The sequence below is a fragment of the Sceloporus occidentalis genome, unplaced genomic scaffold (assembly GCF_023333645.1).
Source record: "Sceloporus occidentalis isolate IW3139 unplaced genomic scaffold, rSceOcc1.0.p SCAF_69, whole genome shotgun sequence".
Taxonomy (NCBI): Eukaryota; Metazoa; Chordata; class Lepidosauria; order Squamata; family Phrynosomatidae; genus Sceloporus; species Sceloporus occidentalis.
This window is the reverse complement of record NW_028317049.1, coordinates 3,839,381-3,858,560: the sequence shown is the minus strand read 5'-3', so window position 1 is coordinate 3,858,560 and position 19,180 is coordinate 3,839,381. Positions and strand designations below refer to the sequence as shown.

Genomic DNA, 19,180 nt, shown 5'->3' with positions numbered 1-19,180 from the left:
AGTAATGTGAACTTGTTCCTTCCTTCTTGCACAGTATATGCATCACCTTCACATCAACAGTATTTACTGCAACGCTACAACACCAAAGATTTTTACCTTTCTTCCTTGCTTTGACAGCTTCTTCCCATAATCTCAGGGTCTCTACCTGTTTTCCAGGCCAGTTGGAGACATGTTGTTGTGTCTGCTGCTGTTGCTGTTGTTGCTGCTGCTGTTGTTGCTGCTGCTGCTGTTGCTGCTGCTTCTGGCTGTTGCTCTCTTCATTCATGCATGCTGTTAAAAAAAAACATGGAGGGGACACACATACATACAGATGCAAATTAGAAAGCTTTCCCTATCAAGGAGATTCCTCAGCTAAACATTTTATCTGGAGAGACATGAAGAAACACAAGTTTTAAGTCAAAAGCTGTATTCAAATTATTCCTTCGCGGTGCTTCATGGCAGAAAAACATTTCATATGAGGAACATACAAGATACATGTAACATCCAGCCCTCAGAGTTTTATTGGTGCTTATGACATGCTTCCCCAACCTGATGCCCAGTGAACACACTGTGGCCTGTTACAGACTGCCAAAATAAAGCTGCTTCGGGTCTCTTTGGAGGTATGCTATTTGAATGATGCATGCATCCTAAGAATCCAGAAGCTGCACCAAAGCTGCACTCCAGTGCTTAGGAATGGAGTGTGGCTTTGGCACGACCTCCGGACTCTTAGGACCCATGCGTCATTTAAATAGCATACCTCCAAAGAGACCCCAAGCAGCTTTATTTTGGCACTCTGTGCCTGTTACAGACTGCCAAAATAAAGCTGCTTGGGGTCTCTTTGGAGGTATGCTGTTTAAATGATGCATGCATCCTAAGAATCCGGAAGCTGCACCAAAGCTGCACTCCAGTACTTAGGAATGGAGTGTGGCTTTGGCACGACCTCCGGACTCTTAGGGCCCATGCATCATTTAAACAACATACCTCCAAAGAGACCTGAAGCAGCTTTATTTTGGCAGTCTGTAACAGGCCTGTGATTCTTGAGAGTGATCTTTCATACTGGAAGTCAGTTACTTAGGGACTCCCCACTCCCACACCAACCAGAATTTGGTAGCAACTAACAAGAAAAATGGCTGTTCTGTTCATGAGGCCAGTGCCAAGGGTGGCACAGGTGGGCTCTTCTCCCAGGCATAAGAGTAAGGGCAACAGGGGTAAGCACTTGCTACAGTGATATGTAATATCCCTTCGCTCCAGTTTACACACAACAGGATGCCTATTCTTACTCCACCACAATCTTTGGACACAAACCTTCATGCTGCACTGTGCAGAGGCAGGATGGGCAAGTGCGGCACTCTTTCGCCTCAGTCCTACCTAGTATAGCCAACAGTGAAAGACAACAGGAGCTGTGCAAGAACATCAGAAGACCCACACTTGCCCTTCCCTGATACAAAGCAAGTTAGGAAAGGGGTCCCTGCATTTTAACAGTCTGAGAAACACAGATATACTGACGGTCCTTCATATCCACAGAGTCAACCATTCATGGTTTTAAAAATATATATGTTCCAAAAATCAAGTCTTGATTTTGCCATTTTATATAAGGGGCACCATGTATTTAATGGGACTTAAGCATCCACTTATTTCGGTATCCACGGGACTAGGTCCTAGATCCAAACCCAGTGGACAGCAAAGGCCTACTGTAGATCTAGATTTAATAGTGCTTAGTATAGAGTTATTAAAATTAATTCGAATTTAATCAGTTATTGCCAGTCTAAGTCCAAATTATTTCAAACACTAAGGCCTGTTACAGACTGCCAAAATAAAGCTGCTTGGGGTCTCTTTGGAGGTATGCTATTTGAATGATGCATGCATCCTAAGAATCCAGAAGCTGCACCAAAGCTGCACTCCAGTACTTAGGAATGGAGTGTGGCTTTGGCACGACCTCCGGACTCTTAGGACCCATCCATCATTTAAACAACATACCTTCAAAGAGACCTGAAGCAGCTTTATTTTGGCAGTCTGTAACAGGCCTGTGATTCTTGAGAGTGATCTTTCATACTGGAAGTCAGTTACTTAGGGACTCCCCACTCCCACACCAACCAGAATTTGGTAGCAACTAACAAGAAAAATGGCTGTTCTGTTCATGAGGCCAGTGCCAAGGGTGGCACAGGTGGGCTCTTCTCCCAGGCATAAGCGTAAGGGCAACAGGGGTAAGCACTTGCTACAGTGATATGTAATACCCCTTTGCTCCAGTTTACACACAACAGGATGCCTATTCTTACTCCACCACAATCTTTGGACACAAACCTTCATGCTGCACTGTGCAGAGGCAGGATGGGCAAGTGCGGCACTCTTTCACCTCAGTCCTACCTAGTATAGCCAACAGTGAAAGACAACAGGAGCTGTGCAAGAACATCAGAAGACCCACACTTGCCCTTCCCTGATACAATGGCCTGTTACAGACTGCCAAAATAAAGCTGCTTCGGGTCTCTTTGAAGGTATGCTGTTTAAATGATGCATGCATCCTAAGAATCCGGAAGCTGCACCAAAGCTGCATTCCAGTGCTTAGGAATGGAGTGTGGCTTTGGCGCGACCTCCGGACTCTTAGGACCCATGCATCATTTAAATAGCATACCTCCAAAGAGACCTGAAGCAGCTTTATTTTGGCAGTCTGTAACAGGCCAAAGCAAGTTAGGAAAGGGGTCCCTGCATTTTAACAGTCTGAGAAACACAGATATACTGACGGTCCTTCATATCCACGGAGTCAACCATTCATGGTTTTAAAAATATATATGTTCCAAAAATCAAGTCTTGATTTTGCCATTTTATATAAGGGGCACCATGTATTTAATGGGACTTAAGCATCCACTTCTTTCGGTATCCACAGGACTAGGTCCTAGATCCAAACCCAGTGGACAGCAAAGGCCTACTGTAGATCTAGATTTAATAGTGCTTAGTATAGAGTTATTAAAATTAATTCGAATTTAATCAGTTATTGCCAGTCTAAGTCCAAATTATTTCAAACACTAAGGCCTGTTACAGACTGCCAAAATAAAGCTGCTTCGGGTCTCTTTGGAGGTGTGCTATTTAAATGATGCATGCATCCTAAGAATCCGGAAGCTGCACCAAAGCTGCATTCCAGTGCTTAGGAATGGAGTGTGGCTTTGGCGCGACCTCCGGACTCTTAGGACCCATGCATCATTTAAATAGCATACCTCCAAAGAGACCCCAAGCAGCTTTATTTGGGCAGTCTGTAACAGGCCTAAGCCTAAGTAAGCCTGGAGCCAACCAACTTTGTTGTTGTTGTTATCCACCCTCACGTCCATCTCAGCCCATGGCGACTCTGTACATGAGACACCTCCAAGACTCCCTATGCTCCACTGCTCTGCTCAGGTCCTGCAAATTCACACCCATGACCTCCTTAACAGAGTCCATCCATCTAATATTAAAGAATCACTGCATGGTCTTGTGAATGTCTAAGGACAAGGTGACATTACTTTAGTCCTTACATTCTTTCTATGGTTACTTTAGAAATGCATGAGGTTTATCAAGCAAGGGTATAGACCTTCAGGGTGTTTTAAGCAGTTAAAGCATAACCATTACAAATAAAAATCATGCAATCTTGGGCATGCAAGAACAGTGGCCTTGCTGTACAAAAGTATGGTTCGTGTAATCCAGCATTCTTTGCAGAAGTCTGAAAAGCCAGTAGGAGATAGGGGCTTATCAGAAACTGGCTGGTAGATTATGGTTCATCTTCTTGCCCAGCCCTGTCCAAGGATGGACAGGTTGCTTACCTGTAACAGTATTTCTTCGAGTGGTCATCTGCCAGCCTCTATAGGAGTCTTACATCCATTTTCATGACCATACAATCCCTCACCCATCAAAATTACCTGGGAATTAAATTAACGCCTTCCATGCAGTTTCCCCCTCTAAAAGATTCATTTTTGGGTCAACTGGGAGAAATCTCAAAATCCAGCCATTTAAGAGCAAACGTTCTCAAAATGATTGAAAAAGACCACTACCAAATCTGTTGCTGAAGTGTTGTGAGACAAATGTAGCCTGCCACCCCTACTCATTAATAACTATGGCCTGTTACAGACTGCCAAAATAAAGCTGCTTGGGGTCTCTTTGGAGGTATGCTATTTAAATGATCCATGGGTCCTAAGAGTCCGGAGGTCGCGCCAAAGCCACACTCCATTCCTAACCACTGGGGTGCAGCTTTGGCGCAGCTTCTGGATTCTTAGGATGCTCGCGCCAAAGCCACACTCCATTCCTAAGCGCTGGAGTGCAGCTTTGGTGCAGCTTCTGGATTCTTAGGATGCTCGCACCAAAGCCACACTCCATTCCTAAGCGCTGGAGTGCAGCTTTGGTGCAGCTTCTGGATTCTTAGGATGCTCGCGCCTAAGCCACACTCCATTCCTAAGCGCTGGAGTGCAGCTTTGGTGCAGCTTCTGGATTCTTAGGATGCTCGCGCCAAAGCCACACTCCATTCCTAAGCGCTGGAGTGCAGCTTTGGTGCAGCTTCTGGATTCTTAGGATGCTCGCGCCTAAGCCACACTCCATTCCTAAGCGCTGGAGTGCAGCTTTGGTGCAGCTTCTGGATTCTTAGGATGCTCGCGCCAAAGCCACACTCCATTCCTAAGCGCTGGAGTGCAGCTTTGGTGCAGCTTCTGGATTCTTAGGATGCTCGCGCCTAAGCCACACTCCATTCCTAAGCGCTGGAGTGCAGCTTTGGTGCAGCTTCTGGATTCTTAGGATGCTCGCGCCAAAGCCACACTCCATTCCTAAGCGCTGGAGTGCAGCTTTGGTGCAGCTTCTGGATTCTTAGGGTGCTCGCGCCAAAGCCACACTCCATTCCTAAGCGCTGGAGTGCAGCTTTGGTGCAGCTTCTGGATTCTTAGGATGCTCGCGCCAAAGCCACACTCCATTCCTAAGCACTGGAGGGCAGCTTTGGTGCAGCTTCTGGATTCTTAGGATGCTCGCACCAAAGCCACACTCCATTCCTAAGCACTGGAGGGCAGCTTTGGTGCAGCTTCTGGATTCTTAGGATGCTCGCGCCAAAGCCACACTCCATTCCTAAGCGCTGGAGTGCAGCTTTGGTGCAGCTTCTGGATTCTTAGGGTGCATGCATCATTTAAACAGCATACTTCCAAAGAGACCCGAAGCAGCTTTATTTTGGCAGTCTGTAACAGGCCTAAAGCATGTATTTTATTTTAGATCAGTAATACAGAAACATGTCTTATTAAGGGCCCAGTTTGTTCTGCTTAGACCAAGAGTACTTTAAAGGGTCATGGATCTAATTTTCCTCCATGAAGAATGTCTGCTACCGGTCCTTAAGACTTGTGACTGAGAGGAAAAAACAGAACAAAACAGAACTTTCCTATTGGAAAGCCATATAGCTGCTGTCCAGCCATATAGCCGCCGCAGATACTACTATCTCATCCGACAAAGAATTCTATTAATATAGACTTGTCAAAATGGGTCACACCTTTACGGCAGACCAAAATGTGCACAAAGGACGCCAGGAGTTCAAAGTTGTTTCTTCCACAGTGATCACAACTGTGGCTGAAGCAAGTAAATGGAAGGGACCCGGGTGGGCTGCCAGATGGCAGGGTAAATGGATTAGCAAATGGGTGGATAGAGATTCCATGAATGATTTACCAAAGAAGAGCGACTGGAACCTCTATCGTCATGGTCTGCACAAGTATACCATTTCACTCAATGGGAAACCGAGAACTCCTTCCTTGGGTTTTTTAAGAGAAAACACTGGCCTGTTACAGACTGCCAAAATAAAGCTGCTTGGGGTCTCTTTGGAGGTATGCTGTTTAAATGATGCATGGGTCCTAAGAATCCGGAAGCTGCACCAAAGCTGCACTCCAGTGCTTAGGAATGGAGTGTGGCTTTGGCACGACCTCCGGACTCTTAGGACCCATGCATCATTTAAATAGCATACCTCCAAAGCGACCCGAAGCAGCTTTATTTTGGCAGTCTGTAACAGGCCACTGATTACCAGTTCTCACCCCAAACCCTTCTAGTTTACAACACTAAAAGAAACCAGTCTAACTAAACAACTGATACTCACAAGCAGGCAGGTGTAGATTTTCTTGCTTGAAAAATCCAAATTCTGCAATCAAGAGAAAGGTAGATGAAGAAATCCTACATAATTTACTCAGTATACAATTAATCTCTATTCTAGGAGACTTCTTTTAGACAAGTAATGCGGGGAGAGAAAGCGCAACAGACAAGGAATATATGAATGGTGATAGACCGAAGTGTTCTTATGTGGGGCATACAGCCTGCATGACAGATACAGGGTTAGGGTTTAGACAAGAGAAAATTTGGTCTAAATAACTATTTCGATTTAAGACACCCTCTGAGTTGTTGTGTGGGTAAAGCAAATAAGTATATGTGGAACTAATCCCTATGAAGCCCACATGGCAAGGCAGATATTATGAAGAGGAGTTATTCTAAAAGGCTTCTTCCCATCCTCTGGTACCATGGTCTTTTCCCCGATATTTGACCATACAAGGGAGCATCACAATGGCCTGTTACAGACTGCCAAAATAAAGCTGCTTGGGGTCTCTTTGGAGGTATGCTATTTAAATGATGCATGGGTCCTAAGAGTCCGGAGGTCGCACCAAAGCCACACTCCATTCCTAAGCACTGGAGTGCAGCTTTGGTGCCGCTTCCGGATTCTTAGGATGCTCGCGCCAAAGCCACACTCCATTCCTAAGCACTGGAGTGCAGCTTTGGTGCAGCTTCTGGATTCTTAGGATGCTTGCGCCAAAGCCACACTCCATTCCTAAGCGCTGGAGTGCAGCTTTGGTGCAGCTTCCGGATTCTTAGGATGCTCGCGCCAAAGCCACACTCCATTCCTAAGCACTGGAGTGCAGCTTTGGTGCAGCTTCTGGATTCTTAGGATGCTCGCGCCAAAGCCACACTCCATTCCTAAGCACTGGAGTGCAGCTTTGGTGCAGCTTCTGGATTCTTAGGATGCTCGCGCCAAAGCCACACTCCATTCCTAAGCGCTGGAGTGCAGCTTTGGTGCAGCTTCCAGATTCTTCGGATGCATGCATCATTTAAACAGCATACCTCCAAAGAGACGCGAAGCAGCTTTATTTTGGCAGTCTGTAACAGGCCAGAATTCAGTTTTTTCTCTTGCCTGTAACTCATTTTATGGCAGCTGTGCAAATAAGCCTGCAGAAAAGCTTTCACCAGCCCACATCTGCTTAGTCATGTCTAATCTATACATAAAGTAGAGTGAGGCCATAGACTAGACTTATTCCACTTTCAATTTCTGGCTGGAACGAAATTTTGAGTGCTCCTCCATGTAAGAATCATAGAATCATAGAATCATAGAATCGTAGAGTTGGAAGAGACCACTAGGGCCATCCAGTCCAACCCCCTGCCATGCAGGAAATCCAGATCAAAGCATCTCTCCAAGTAAGAAAAACCCCATACACATCTACTGCAGCCATCTTCTTAGTGTGCTAGATATCTGTTTCCCTAGCTGCTGTTTTCAAACATGAATGTAGGCATTTAAAAAGGGTAAGCCCCATCTGCAGCCTGGGTCAAACTGCTTTCCCCCCCGATTCAGACACTCCTTTCCCTCCTGCAGACCAAGTATACTCCAAACAATTGCTCTGGAGGGCTGGGAAAACCTCTAGGTCATATTTTTGGCGTAAGAGTGGGCTGCATAGGGAAGGGAGAAGGGAAGAAAGTTCCAGTTCTGCTGGTGTTAAGACACCAAAGTATTCCACTAAATCTTGGCCACAGCCTAATCTGCTATCTCATATCTCTCCCACCTTTTTCTACTCCACAAAGACTAAGGCCTGTTACAGACTGCCAAAATAAAACTGCTTCAGGTCTCTCTGGAGGTATGCGATTTAAATGATGCATGGGTCCTAAGAGTCCGGATGCTGCACCAAAGCTGCTTCGGGTCTCTTTGGAGGTATGCTATTTAAATGACGCATGGGTCCTAAGAGTCCGGAGGTCGCGCCAAAGCCACACTCCATTCCTAAGCACTGGAGTGCAGCTTTTGGTGCAGCTTCCAGATTCTTAGGATGCATGCATCCTTTAAATAGCATACCTCCAAAGAGACCCAAAGCAGCTTTATTTTGGCAGTCTGTAACAGGCCCAAGTCTCCTGTACAGATCCAGCCTATAGAGCTGAGATTCATACATCTGTTTATAGTCACCTAGCGTAATCCTTACTACAGCCAATCTACAAACCCAGGCAAATACTGGCAATTCAATTCAAATCCACTTGTGATGAACCCACGATAAATAAGGACATTCTCACGGTTCTACTTTGTAAGATCTTAAGCATGCCACAGTTGCTACATCCCACTGATGGTAAAGATGACACTGAAAACATTTTTGAAAGTATCCACCTACTTTTATTGATTCCTTGTTTACAGGTATTACAGTTGATACTTTGGCTCTGCCCATGAGTCTTTAGGTGGCTGGTAATATATGCTGCACTCAGAAGTTTACCACAGATGTTACATGATACTTTTCCTTCATGGCGCACCATGTGCGTTCGCAGCCTGTCTTTGGTGGCAAAGGCAGCTGTGCAGGTCTATATGAGAAGAAACAGAAGGCTTAAGGCAAGCAGTCTTGCATTACTGAATATGCACAATATGTTTTAATATTAAGATATGCTAGATGTACTTCATACTAAAAATATTAAGCTGTCAATGCAAGTCCATGAAGTACAAGAAAACAGATCCAAAGAGGAATACAATGGGATCCATCTCAAGCCATTTCCACTTTATGTCTAACTAAAAGACATCAGTCTTCCTAATGTCCCACACAATGAAATAAGACTCTCTTTCTACAACCAGCATGACTGTTTCTCCTGCAGTACTCACACCCCAATAAGAATGATGTCTTGACCATCTTACTTTAGGAGGGAGTGGGAAGAGAGAAAGGAATTGTGGCATAATGCTCCTCCAAACAAGCCAGAAGTGGCATGGGAGCAGTTTTATCACCTCTAATGAGTCTAAGCATCATTTCTAATCCTCTTTCATTGCCTTCAGTACACAAATATTTTTAAAGGATGCAGAGATCTTGAGGAACCTTTGAGACCAACTGAGAGAAAGAAAGAAAGACCTGTTATAGACAGCCAAAATAAAGCTGCTTCGAGTCACAGTGGAGGTATGGTGTTTCAATGATGCATGTGTCCTAAGAGTCCAGAAGTCGCACCAAAGCCACACTCCAGCCCTAAGGACTGGTGCGTGGCTTTGGTGTGGCTTCTGGACTCTTAGGATGGTGCATCATTGAAACATCATACCTCCACTGTGACTCAAAGCAGCTTTATTTTGGCTGTCTGTAACAGGCCAAAGTTAGTAGTATAAGCTTTTGTAGACCTAAGTGTACCTCAGTCTCTGCATCAGAGGATAAACGGACCTAAATCAGACATTAGAAATGGGGATACACAAAAACCAGTAGCAGAATACTTTAATCTTCCTTCTTGGACTTCAGAACAGCAGACTGTGAACAAAACAAAACAAAAAAAAACAACCTACAAAGGAAGATTGGAAAGAGATACAGCAGAACTGGAATATATCCACAAACTCCAGTCGATTGACGGTGGGTTGAACAGAGACATGGTTTCCTAGGACACTACACACATTGTAAGACTAGCAAACATCCCAGACTCTTGAGGGCTTACTTGACCAGTTCACCATATCTCCTTTCTGGTTCCCAGCCAGTATTACACCATATTCCTTAACTCCCTTCAACGTTCATATGCTTATATGCTCACCTTGGCTTTAGGTGACATCCTTCCTCCTGCCTTTGTCCTCCAATTATTAAACTCTCATTAAAAAATGAATTTGTCACTTCATCACCAGACCCACAAGTTTTGCATTTCTATTGTTATTCACACAGCCAGCTTATAAAAGGCTCTTCCTAGGCACTTCGTTCCAAGTGACTGAAGAAGCATATCTAAGTATCTATACAGACTGCCAAAATAAAGCTGCTTCAGGTCTCTTTGGAGGTATGCTGTTTAAACGATGCATGCATCCTAAGAATCTGAAAGCTGCACCAAAGCTGCACTCCAGTGCTTAGGAATGGAGTGTGGCTTTGGCGCGACTCTTAGGACCCATGCATCATTTAAATAGCATACCTCCGAAGAGACCCGAAGCAGCTTTATTTTGGCAGTCTGTAACAGGCCAATGTCTACAGAAAGCTTACCGTATGTTACCAACTTCTTTCTTTCTCAGTCTCAAAGGTACTACATACTACAAGATCCTTTTGCATACTGATCCAGACTAACATGGCTTCGTCCTTGAATATTTCTTTTATCTACAACTTGAATCGACCAAGATGATGCAGCAGACAAGCTTATATGCTTTGTGTACATTACAGACTTCTTCATATTTATGTATCTGTAATCCAAAGGCTATATAGCTATATATCTATATAGCTCTGTCTATATTATGGTGTTTAAACTCCAAAACATCTGGCAGGACTTGTACTATGTGTGTACTATGTAATGGTAGACATAGGGCACATACAGACAGGCCAAAATAAAGCTGCTTCAGGTCACTTTGGAGGTATGTTATTTAAATGATGCATGCGTCCTAAAAGGCCGGAAGCTGCACCAAAGCCATGCCCCAGTCCTTAGAACTGGAGCATGGCTTTGGTGCGGCTTCCGGACTCTTGGGACGCATGCATCCATTTAAACAGTATACCTCTAAAGGGATCCGAAGCAGCTTTATTTTGGCCTGTCTGTATGGGGCCATCATCTTCTCTTTGCCCTCTCTCTTTTTGTCCTCTTCAATACTACATTCTGTTTCTTCTTCCTTTAAAGTTCGGTCCTTTCTTCCTTCTTTCCTTTAAAATTCTCATTTTCTCCTCACCCCAATTTTAATTTTTTTAAAAAGAAATACTGTGATAAGCAAATCAAGTTGAGATGAAGGGGAAAACTGTGTACGGTTCAATCGGTGGGATAAAGAATTTAGCACATGAGTGACCTGAAGTTGGGATGAAGGAACCACAGAAATGGAGGCTTTCTGTTAGGACATCAACTATACAATTGGAACGGAAGGATTCTTTATCGTAAACAAAAGAAACCTTAAAAACAACTCAACAAGAAGTAACTAAGGCCTGTTACAGACTGCCAAAATAAAGCTGTTTCGGGTCTCTTTGGAGGTATGCTATTTAAATGATGCATGGGTCCTAAGAGTCCGGAGGTCGCGCCAAAGCCACACTCCATTCCTAAGCACTGGAGTGCAGCTTTGGTGCAGCTTCCGGATTCTTAGGACGCTTGCGCCAAAGCCACACTCCATTCCTAAGCACTGGAGTGCAGCTTTGGTGCAGCTTCCGGATTCTTAGGACGCTTGCGCCAAAGCCACACTCCATTCCTAAGCGCTGGAGTGCAGCTTTGGTGCAGCTTCTGGATTCTTAGGATGCTCGCTCCAAAGCCACACTCCATTCCTAAGCACTGGAGGGCAGCTTTGGTGCAGCTTCCGGATTCTTAGGATGCATGCATCATTTAAACAGCATAACTCCAAAGAGACCCCAAGCAGCTTTATTTTGGCAGTCTGTAACAGGCCCAAATATCGTACTCTAGAGCTGAAAATACTCCAAGGACACAAGTGGAGCTGTTTTGTTATGAAAGTCAAGACAAGCTCACATACCAAGTTGACATGAGGTTTATAAATGCTAAGAACACACACAGGTGGTGTACTGTACATAGATTTCCTGATAACGCTCCCCATTTTTTCCATTACTCGGTTACATTTAGTTCAATTAAAAAACAGACAAAAACTGAACACAAAGCATGAATTGGAATCCCTTCTGATACAAAGCACTTGCTGGCCGTAGTGAGTCCCTGAGAACAGGTTCAGACATGCACAAAGAGGGCGAAAGGAAGAGGCACAACCGTTTGAGCCGCACAAGTTATTCTGCTTGCCTTTAAGCTCGTCCTTGTAAATAAATTGACATGTTATTTGCTCCCTGTTCAGCTATCTAAAACTGATTCTTACATGCAGCCATAGGTTAATAAGTCTGTTTTTAGTGCTAGGTTAATTCTCCATTAAAACTGTTTTGGCTTTTTTTTCCCCTTGGTTTGCTTGGTGCCAAGGGCTGCTGGTAATTTCTTATAACGTTTACAACCGAGTAAGTAAAATAAGACCGGAGAATGGTCTTGCAATGAAGGGAAAGTGTGAACCTAGCCGCTTTATGTCAAATAATACGTACGCGTGATCTTGCTCATGCATTCATCTTGTCATCCCTAATGTCTGCAGCATGTCTCAGACCAAGGTAGCTGCACACTGCTAGCTCACTGAGTGCACGCCTTCAACTTCTGTCAACGCTGCAGTATCAGGGACCCACGAATGCAAGCTTCACAAGTTAAAACAGTTTCCTTCCTGTGGCAAGTTTAACTAACTTTTGCCCCCCTCCAGAGCAAAGGGAAGGAGAGAATCCTTGTTGATCTTGCACTGCACTTTGAATGGCACAGCAAATGCTTCCAAAGCATCTCATGGCACCTCAGATAAGACCCTGCCACTCAAAATTGTTTTTGACTCACCGCCAAGGCCAGCCAAAGACTTTAAGTACCTGTTTTAATGGAACTACTACTGCAACCAGGTGATTCCCTGGCCTGTTACAGACTGCCAAAATAAAGCTGCTTCGGGTCTCTTTGGAGGTATGCTATTTAAAGGATGCATGCATCCTAAGAATCCGGAAGCTGCACCAAAAGCTGCACTCCAGCGCTTAGGAATGGATGTGGCTTTGGTGCGACCTCCGGACTCTTAGGACCCATGCATCATTTAAATAGCATACCTCCAAACAGACCCAAAGCAGCTTTATTTTGGCAGTCTGTAACAGGCCCCTTTTCACTTAGCCCATAAATCCTTCTGGCCTATGCAACCCATGGAGACAAGACAGGCTCTGAGCGAGGTGGAAGTTGTGTTGCCTGTAGGGAAGTTTCCAAGGAGCTGCATTTCCTCTAATTCAAGGGACCCCTATGGATTCTGAATCCGAACTCTGGTGTGAAGCAGCTCAGCAAAGAACCCATCCAGTTAAGCTCATACAGAGCACCAAAACACTTACTTGGCATTTGAAGGGCCTCTCTGTGGAGTGCACGTGTTTGACATGACAGCTCAAGTGATCAGGCCTGTGAAAGAAAGAGAAGTAGGGACACCAGAAGACACATTTGTTACACATAAACACAATACTGATTGCCCACACAGCCCAACATGCTTCACGAGGGTTTTAAGAAACCACTCCCAAATGGCATACTTCCACATCTCCTGATCTACCAGTAACCTGATATTCGTAACGTCCTTGTCATATCCCGCAAAGCTGCCATGCAAGTAAGCTGCCAGTGGCTATTTGTAGGCCTATCTTGAACACTTCTAACTAGAAGAAATGCTCTTCTAAAGAAACCATGAGATCTACCAGCCATTTACTCAGAACTGGAGATCGTTCAAACAGAGCCGAGGCTCTGTATTTCCAGTGCCTCTTCCTGCTCTACAACTTACGTTGGGAGCGTACGCTTTCTGGACACAGCCTGTTTATGCTCTTTGACCACAACAAGTCCAATATTAGCCAACAGTATAGTAATCCCTGGGTAAATTCGCAGGCAGTTAACCTCCGTTGCTAGTAATAATAATTTTTAAAAGGCTTTAGATTCAGATTTAAAGATGTATCACAAATGCCACTTTCCTCAGCCCACCCGCAACCCTGAACTCTCCCAAGCGCTGACTTTCCTCACAACGCCCTCCCAACCCACCCACCCCTCGCGATCGCAGAATGAAAATCCAATACTTGAGCTCGCCTGGGATTTTCTACATGGTACCTCGAAAAGCCTTTTCCACAAACACCACAGGTGTAGGGTTTGGTGATGCCACCCTCATGAGACCTCACGTGATAGGTCATGCGATCCTTCCTTTTGAAACGCTGGTTGCAAATTGGGCACTCGAAGGGCTTCTCATCCGAGTGGGACAGCTTGTGCCTGTTGAGGTGGTAGACATCGCGGAAGGCCTTGCCGCACATCTCGCAGGCATGGTTCTTTTTGACCGGCTTGCTGGGCTTCTTCACCGTCTGCGTCACCGGCATGGCCGTGGCACCAGCGCTGCTGCTCGGATTGGTGGCAGAGGAAGACGTAGTGACCGTTGACAAGATGCCCGCAATGGTCGAAACCAGCGATGTCCGGCTGTTGTCACCCGCGATGGTCGAGATTAGGGGTACCATTGTGGCAGGAGCTTTCTTTGGCCGTGACACTAACTTGATCCCTGTGTGGCAGGACTCGTGGCGCCTCAGATGGTAACTGTCCCTGAAGGCCTTGCTGCAGTATGTACACACAAAGGAGGTTTTCGGTTTCTCCTTTTTAATCCCGACAATGGCATCTTTTAGTGTTTCTGGAGGTGGCTGAGGTTTCTGTGTTATCGGCAAGGGTAAAATCGGTTTCTGGTCAGGGGGCTCAACTGCAGAGCTCAGGAGGGGCAGCAAACTGTTCTGCGCCGCTTGCTGTTGGTGGTGTGACGCTTCGTGAGCCTAAAACCAAGACATTCACACTTCAGAACTTACAGAAGTAATATTCAGGTTTTGGTAAGAGGACAAAACTTGATTTAGTGGAGCCTGGAGATAAGAACCGGCAACCTCTGTGGAGTCAAGGATAACCAGCAAACTCCTCCATCAAATACACAAAAGGCTGTGTTGTGCTGCCACCAATTTTACTGCAAAACTTCTGCCGCATGAAAAGCCATGCCTTTTATTTAAAAGGGATGTTTTGCCTTTAAACTAGGTATATATTCCCCAAGCAGCCTGCTTACAAATAGATTTGCTCTTCCGCAAAGCATATTACACCACATATACGCACAATTCATGTTGTATATAAAATATATACACAATTTATTTCATCATACTTTAAATTTCTGCTTATAACGCACATAAGTTTTTAATTTTGTCTCACACACACATTACAAAGGTAGCTATTAGTGGAGGTATAGAGACCAAGGCCCTATACAGACAGCCAAAATAAAGCTGCTTCGAGCCACTTTGGAGGTATGGTGTTTCAATGATGCATGCATCCTAAGAATCCGGAAGCTGCACCAAAGCTGCACTCCAGCGCTTAGGAATGGAGTGTGGCTTTGGCGCAAGCATCCTAAGAATCCGGAAGCTGCACCAAAGCTGCACCAAAGCTGCTTAGGAATGGAGTGTGGCTTTGGTGCGACTTCCAGACTCTTAGGACCCATGCATCATTTAAACAGCATGCCTCCAAAGAGACCTGAAGCAGCTTTATTTTGGCAGTCTGGAACAGGCCTTTGCTACCAACTAACGGATGATAAACTGCAGTTTAATTATTGTCTTATTTTGATACACTTCTACCAAAATCCTATCTTATGGCTCAGCTGAAGAAGAAGCATCCTCACTGTAGATCACTTCTGAAATTAGAAACATTCATCCTCACTTGCCTATCAGAATAGGAGAAGTAAGTAATGTTCGTTCCTTTTCATCTGATGCTAATTTTGGCTGCCCTGCATATAAAAGCCAGCTTCTTGGGTTGACTAGGAATGTGTTTTAACTACAAGCCACTTTAGGAGCCCAGCTTGGCTGAGAAGTGGTATATAAATAAGCTGAAGTGGCACTGAAGGCACAGTCTTCTTCAAAAGAAAAACAGCACTAACCCTTTTAGCCTTACTAGCTATTTCCTACTTGCAGAACTGGTTTTTACTCACAGAACTAGAAATGAGTTATCAATCCACGTCACTCTCTGGCTGTCAGAATACGCCAACTCTTGCAAGAGATTGCAGGGGCTTGTTACATATAGAATCATAGAATCATAGAATCGTAGAGTTGGAAGAGACCGCAAGGGCCATCCAGTCCAACCCCATTCTGCCATGCAGGAAATCCAAATCAAAGCATCCCTGACAGATGGCCATCCAGCCTCTGTTTAAAGACCTCCAAGGAAGGAGACTCTATCACCTTCCGAGGAAGTGCATTCCACTGTCGAAGCGCACTGTACATAAGACTGAACGTTTTAGCTTTCTACCTTCAAAAGACTCTTTTTCTGCATGGACATGACTACTGAGAAACGCCTATGGGCTAGAACCGATTCCAGTCCATGCTTTCAAGTGCAGTGCCTATCGATCCACAGACAGGAAACTGGCCACAGCTCAAGTGATAAGAGCTTATGATTTTGCATGTAGAAAGTCCCCAATTTAACCTCCATTATCCCTACCTAGAATCTCTGGCAGCAGGTGATGGGAAAAGGCCTCTGCTTGCTGCAGACACTGGAAGTCAGCTAAAGGTAAAGGTAAAGGTAAAGGTAAAGGTAAAGGTAGTCCCTTGACATGAATGTCTAGTCATAACCAACTGTAGGGGCGGTGCTCATCTCCGTTTCTTAGCTGAAGCACCAGCGTCATCCAATGTGGCCGGCATGACTGCACCGAACGCTGTCACCTTCCCACCAAAGCGGTACCTATTTTTCAACTTGTATTTGAATGCTTTTGAACTGCTAGGCTGGCAGAATCTGGGACTAGTGATGCGCGCTCATCCCATCATGCGGCACTTGGACCTCGAACTGCCAACTTTCCAACGGTCGGAACCGACCTCTTAACCACTAAGCCACCGCAAGCCCTGGAAGTCCGCTTCCAGACAGACTAGTAATGGTACTGGATTAGATCTGCTACGATACAGGCATACACATAGCAGTCTGCGGTTCAGCTTTTTAAGTTAGCAGGGGCCCCATACAGACAGGCCAAAATAAAGCTGCTTCGGGTCATTTTGGAGGTAGTCTGTTTAAATGTTGCATGCATCCTAAGAGTCCGGAAGCTACGCCAATGCCACGATCCAGTCCTAAGCATTGGAGCGCAGCTTTGGCACAGCTTCTGGACTCTTAGGATGCCTACATAATTTAAAAAGCATACCTCCAAAGTGACCCGAAGCAGCTTTATTTTGGCAGTCTGTATGGGGCCAGGGTCTCGTTCAGAACAAGACGGCAGCGGTTTTGGCATGTTCCTCTCTGCTATGAACAGAAGAGCGAATCCTCAACATAATTGAAGTGATAGGCCATCCGAGTTATATAATCTCACCCTCCTCAGCCATTTCCATGAAAGAGAAGTCACTTGCTTTTTAAACACAGAGACGCATCACAGACGTAGCAAGGCGCATGTTACAGCAAACTGTTTTTTTCAGTTCCCCAAGGGGAGCAATTTTTGCAGCTAATGACTGGGTGTATGCCATGATACGCAATATACTGGATGATCTCTATCTTAATGGCCTGTTACAGACTGCCAAAATAAAGCTGCTTCAGGTCTCTTTGGAGGTATGCTATTTAAATGATGCATGGGTCCTAAGAATCCAGAAGCTGCACCAAAGCTGCACTCCGGCGCTTAGGAATGGAGTGTGGCTTTGGCGCGAGCATCCTAAGAATCCAGAAGCTGCACCAAAGCTGCACTCCAGCGCTTAGGAATGGAGTGTGGCTTTGGCGCGAGCATCCTAAGAATCCAGAAGCTGCACCAAAGCTGCACTCCAGCGCTTAGGAATGGAGTGTGGCTTTGGCGCGAGCATCCTAAGAATCCAGAAGCTGCACCAAAGCTGCCCTCCAGTGCTTAGGAATGGAGTGTGGCTTTGGCACGACCTCCGGACTCTTAGGACCCATGCATCATTTAATAGCATACCTCCAAAGAGACCCGAAGCAGCTTTATTTTGGCAGTCTGTAACAGGCCAATGACATCCTAGTTGGTTACAAATACAACTGCGAATACCCAGCCGAGTCTGTTAGAGAACGGACACACTGGAAGGCAAAAAGACAACTGTCAGCACTGGGTCTTCCACAGGAAGATGATTTTGGAAAACCACCCATAAACTAGCTTGCAGCCACAGCCAACCAAAGAAGCCAACTGACTGAAAGGGATACTTGCAGTCGCTTGGCTTCTGCAACCAAATGTCAGAAGCATTTATTGGGATCTCATGCTTTCTGGAACGCATATATGCATGTGCATTCACATACAGGAACATAGGCACTCCGGGAAGCTAAAGACAGGTGAAAATACCATATATACTCAGGGTCAATTTTTGGATTAACATTTCTAGACTTATACATGAGCATATACAGTAAGAGAGTCCGTCGGTATCTCCTGGGGGGGAAAGTTTATCATCGGCAAATATGGAGCACTGTCGATCTTTAAAGTACATAATCCAAAGGACTGCTTCTAAAACCATAATAATCCTATGCTCTAGAAACCACATGCGCTTCATGCAACCGAGCAGACAAGCAAACAAGATGGGTTCAAAGGCACAGGGAATAATAATGTTGTTCAGTCAAATTTGCACTTACTGAAATATTTATATCCTTCCCTGCGTCGTAAGATCCCAGGGCAGCATAGAATAAAATCCATCTGATCCAGTTTAAAGCAAGTAACTTCCTTTGGCTGAGGCTGCTGCCATGTACCTGTCTATGGCCTGTTACAGATTGCCAAAATAAAGCTGCTTGGGGTCTCTTTGGAGGCATGCTGTTTAAATGATGCATGCATCCTAAGAATCCGGAAGCTGCACCAAAGCTGAACTCCAGCGCTTAGGAATTGAGTGTGGCTTTGGCACGACCTCCGGACTCTTAGGACCCATGCATCATTTAAACAGCATACCTCCAAAGAGACCCCAAGCAGCTTTATTTTGGCAGTCTGTAACAGGCCCAAGTGATTCAAAAAGAATGGTGCAAAGGTAAAGCTGTTCTTACTTGGTTTCAGACTACTCCTGTATGTACTCTCTCTCTATATATATATATAAAGAGAGAGAGAGAACCTGGAAAAGGTGAGCTTGATGGAGGTCTACTGTGTCATTACAGGAATAATAATAATAATAATAATATTTATTTATACCCTGCTCTTCAGCCAAGGTGCCAACTTTCATATATATATATATATATAGATAGATATAGATATAGATATAACATGTATTTACATGGCTGTGAATAGGTTTCTCAAAGCAGAGCAGCACTTAATAATGTCGGAGAGGTGGAGACAGGTGGCAGCTGCTCCCACTTGCTGAAATTTACTTGCTCATCTTTACAGCAAAAGGCATCCCGCACGCTGTACAACTGGTTCTAGAGATGCTTAATGGCGTTCCTTAAGAATCTGTAGGTATTGGTCTGTCATTCCCAAACCCAATTCAGAGGAACTAGGGAAGATTTGGCAACCTTAACAAGCCAAGCAATCATAAGCTTTACACATAAATGGACCAGGCCTTAT

The 19,180-nt window shown here is 44.9% G+C and overlaps 1 protein-coding gene across 3 annotated transcripts in view; it reads right to left on the bottom strand.

Annotated features, from left to right (window-relative positions):
• Positions 1 to 19,180, bottom strand: part of VEZF1 (vascular endothelial zinc finger 1) — a 45,829-nt gene that overhangs the window by 9,042 nt on the left and 17,607 nt on the right. For all 3 annotated transcript variants that reach the window (XM_089494049.1, XM_089494048.1, XM_089494046.1), the window contains exons 2-6: positions 13,786 to 14,483; positions 13,038 to 13,101; positions 8,370 to 8,553; positions 6,056 to 6,097; positions 97 to 270 (exon numbers count right to left, since the gene is read on the bottom strand). In XM_089494049.1, the coding sequence (XP_089350175.1) occupies positions 97 to 270; positions 6,056 to 6,097; positions 8,370 to 8,553; positions 13,038 to 13,101; positions 13,786 to 14,483 (1,162 nt within the window). The remainder of the gene's footprint in view (positions 1 to 96; positions 271 to 6,055; positions 6,098 to 8,369; positions 8,554 to 13,037; positions 13,102 to 13,785; positions 14,484 to 19,180) is intronic.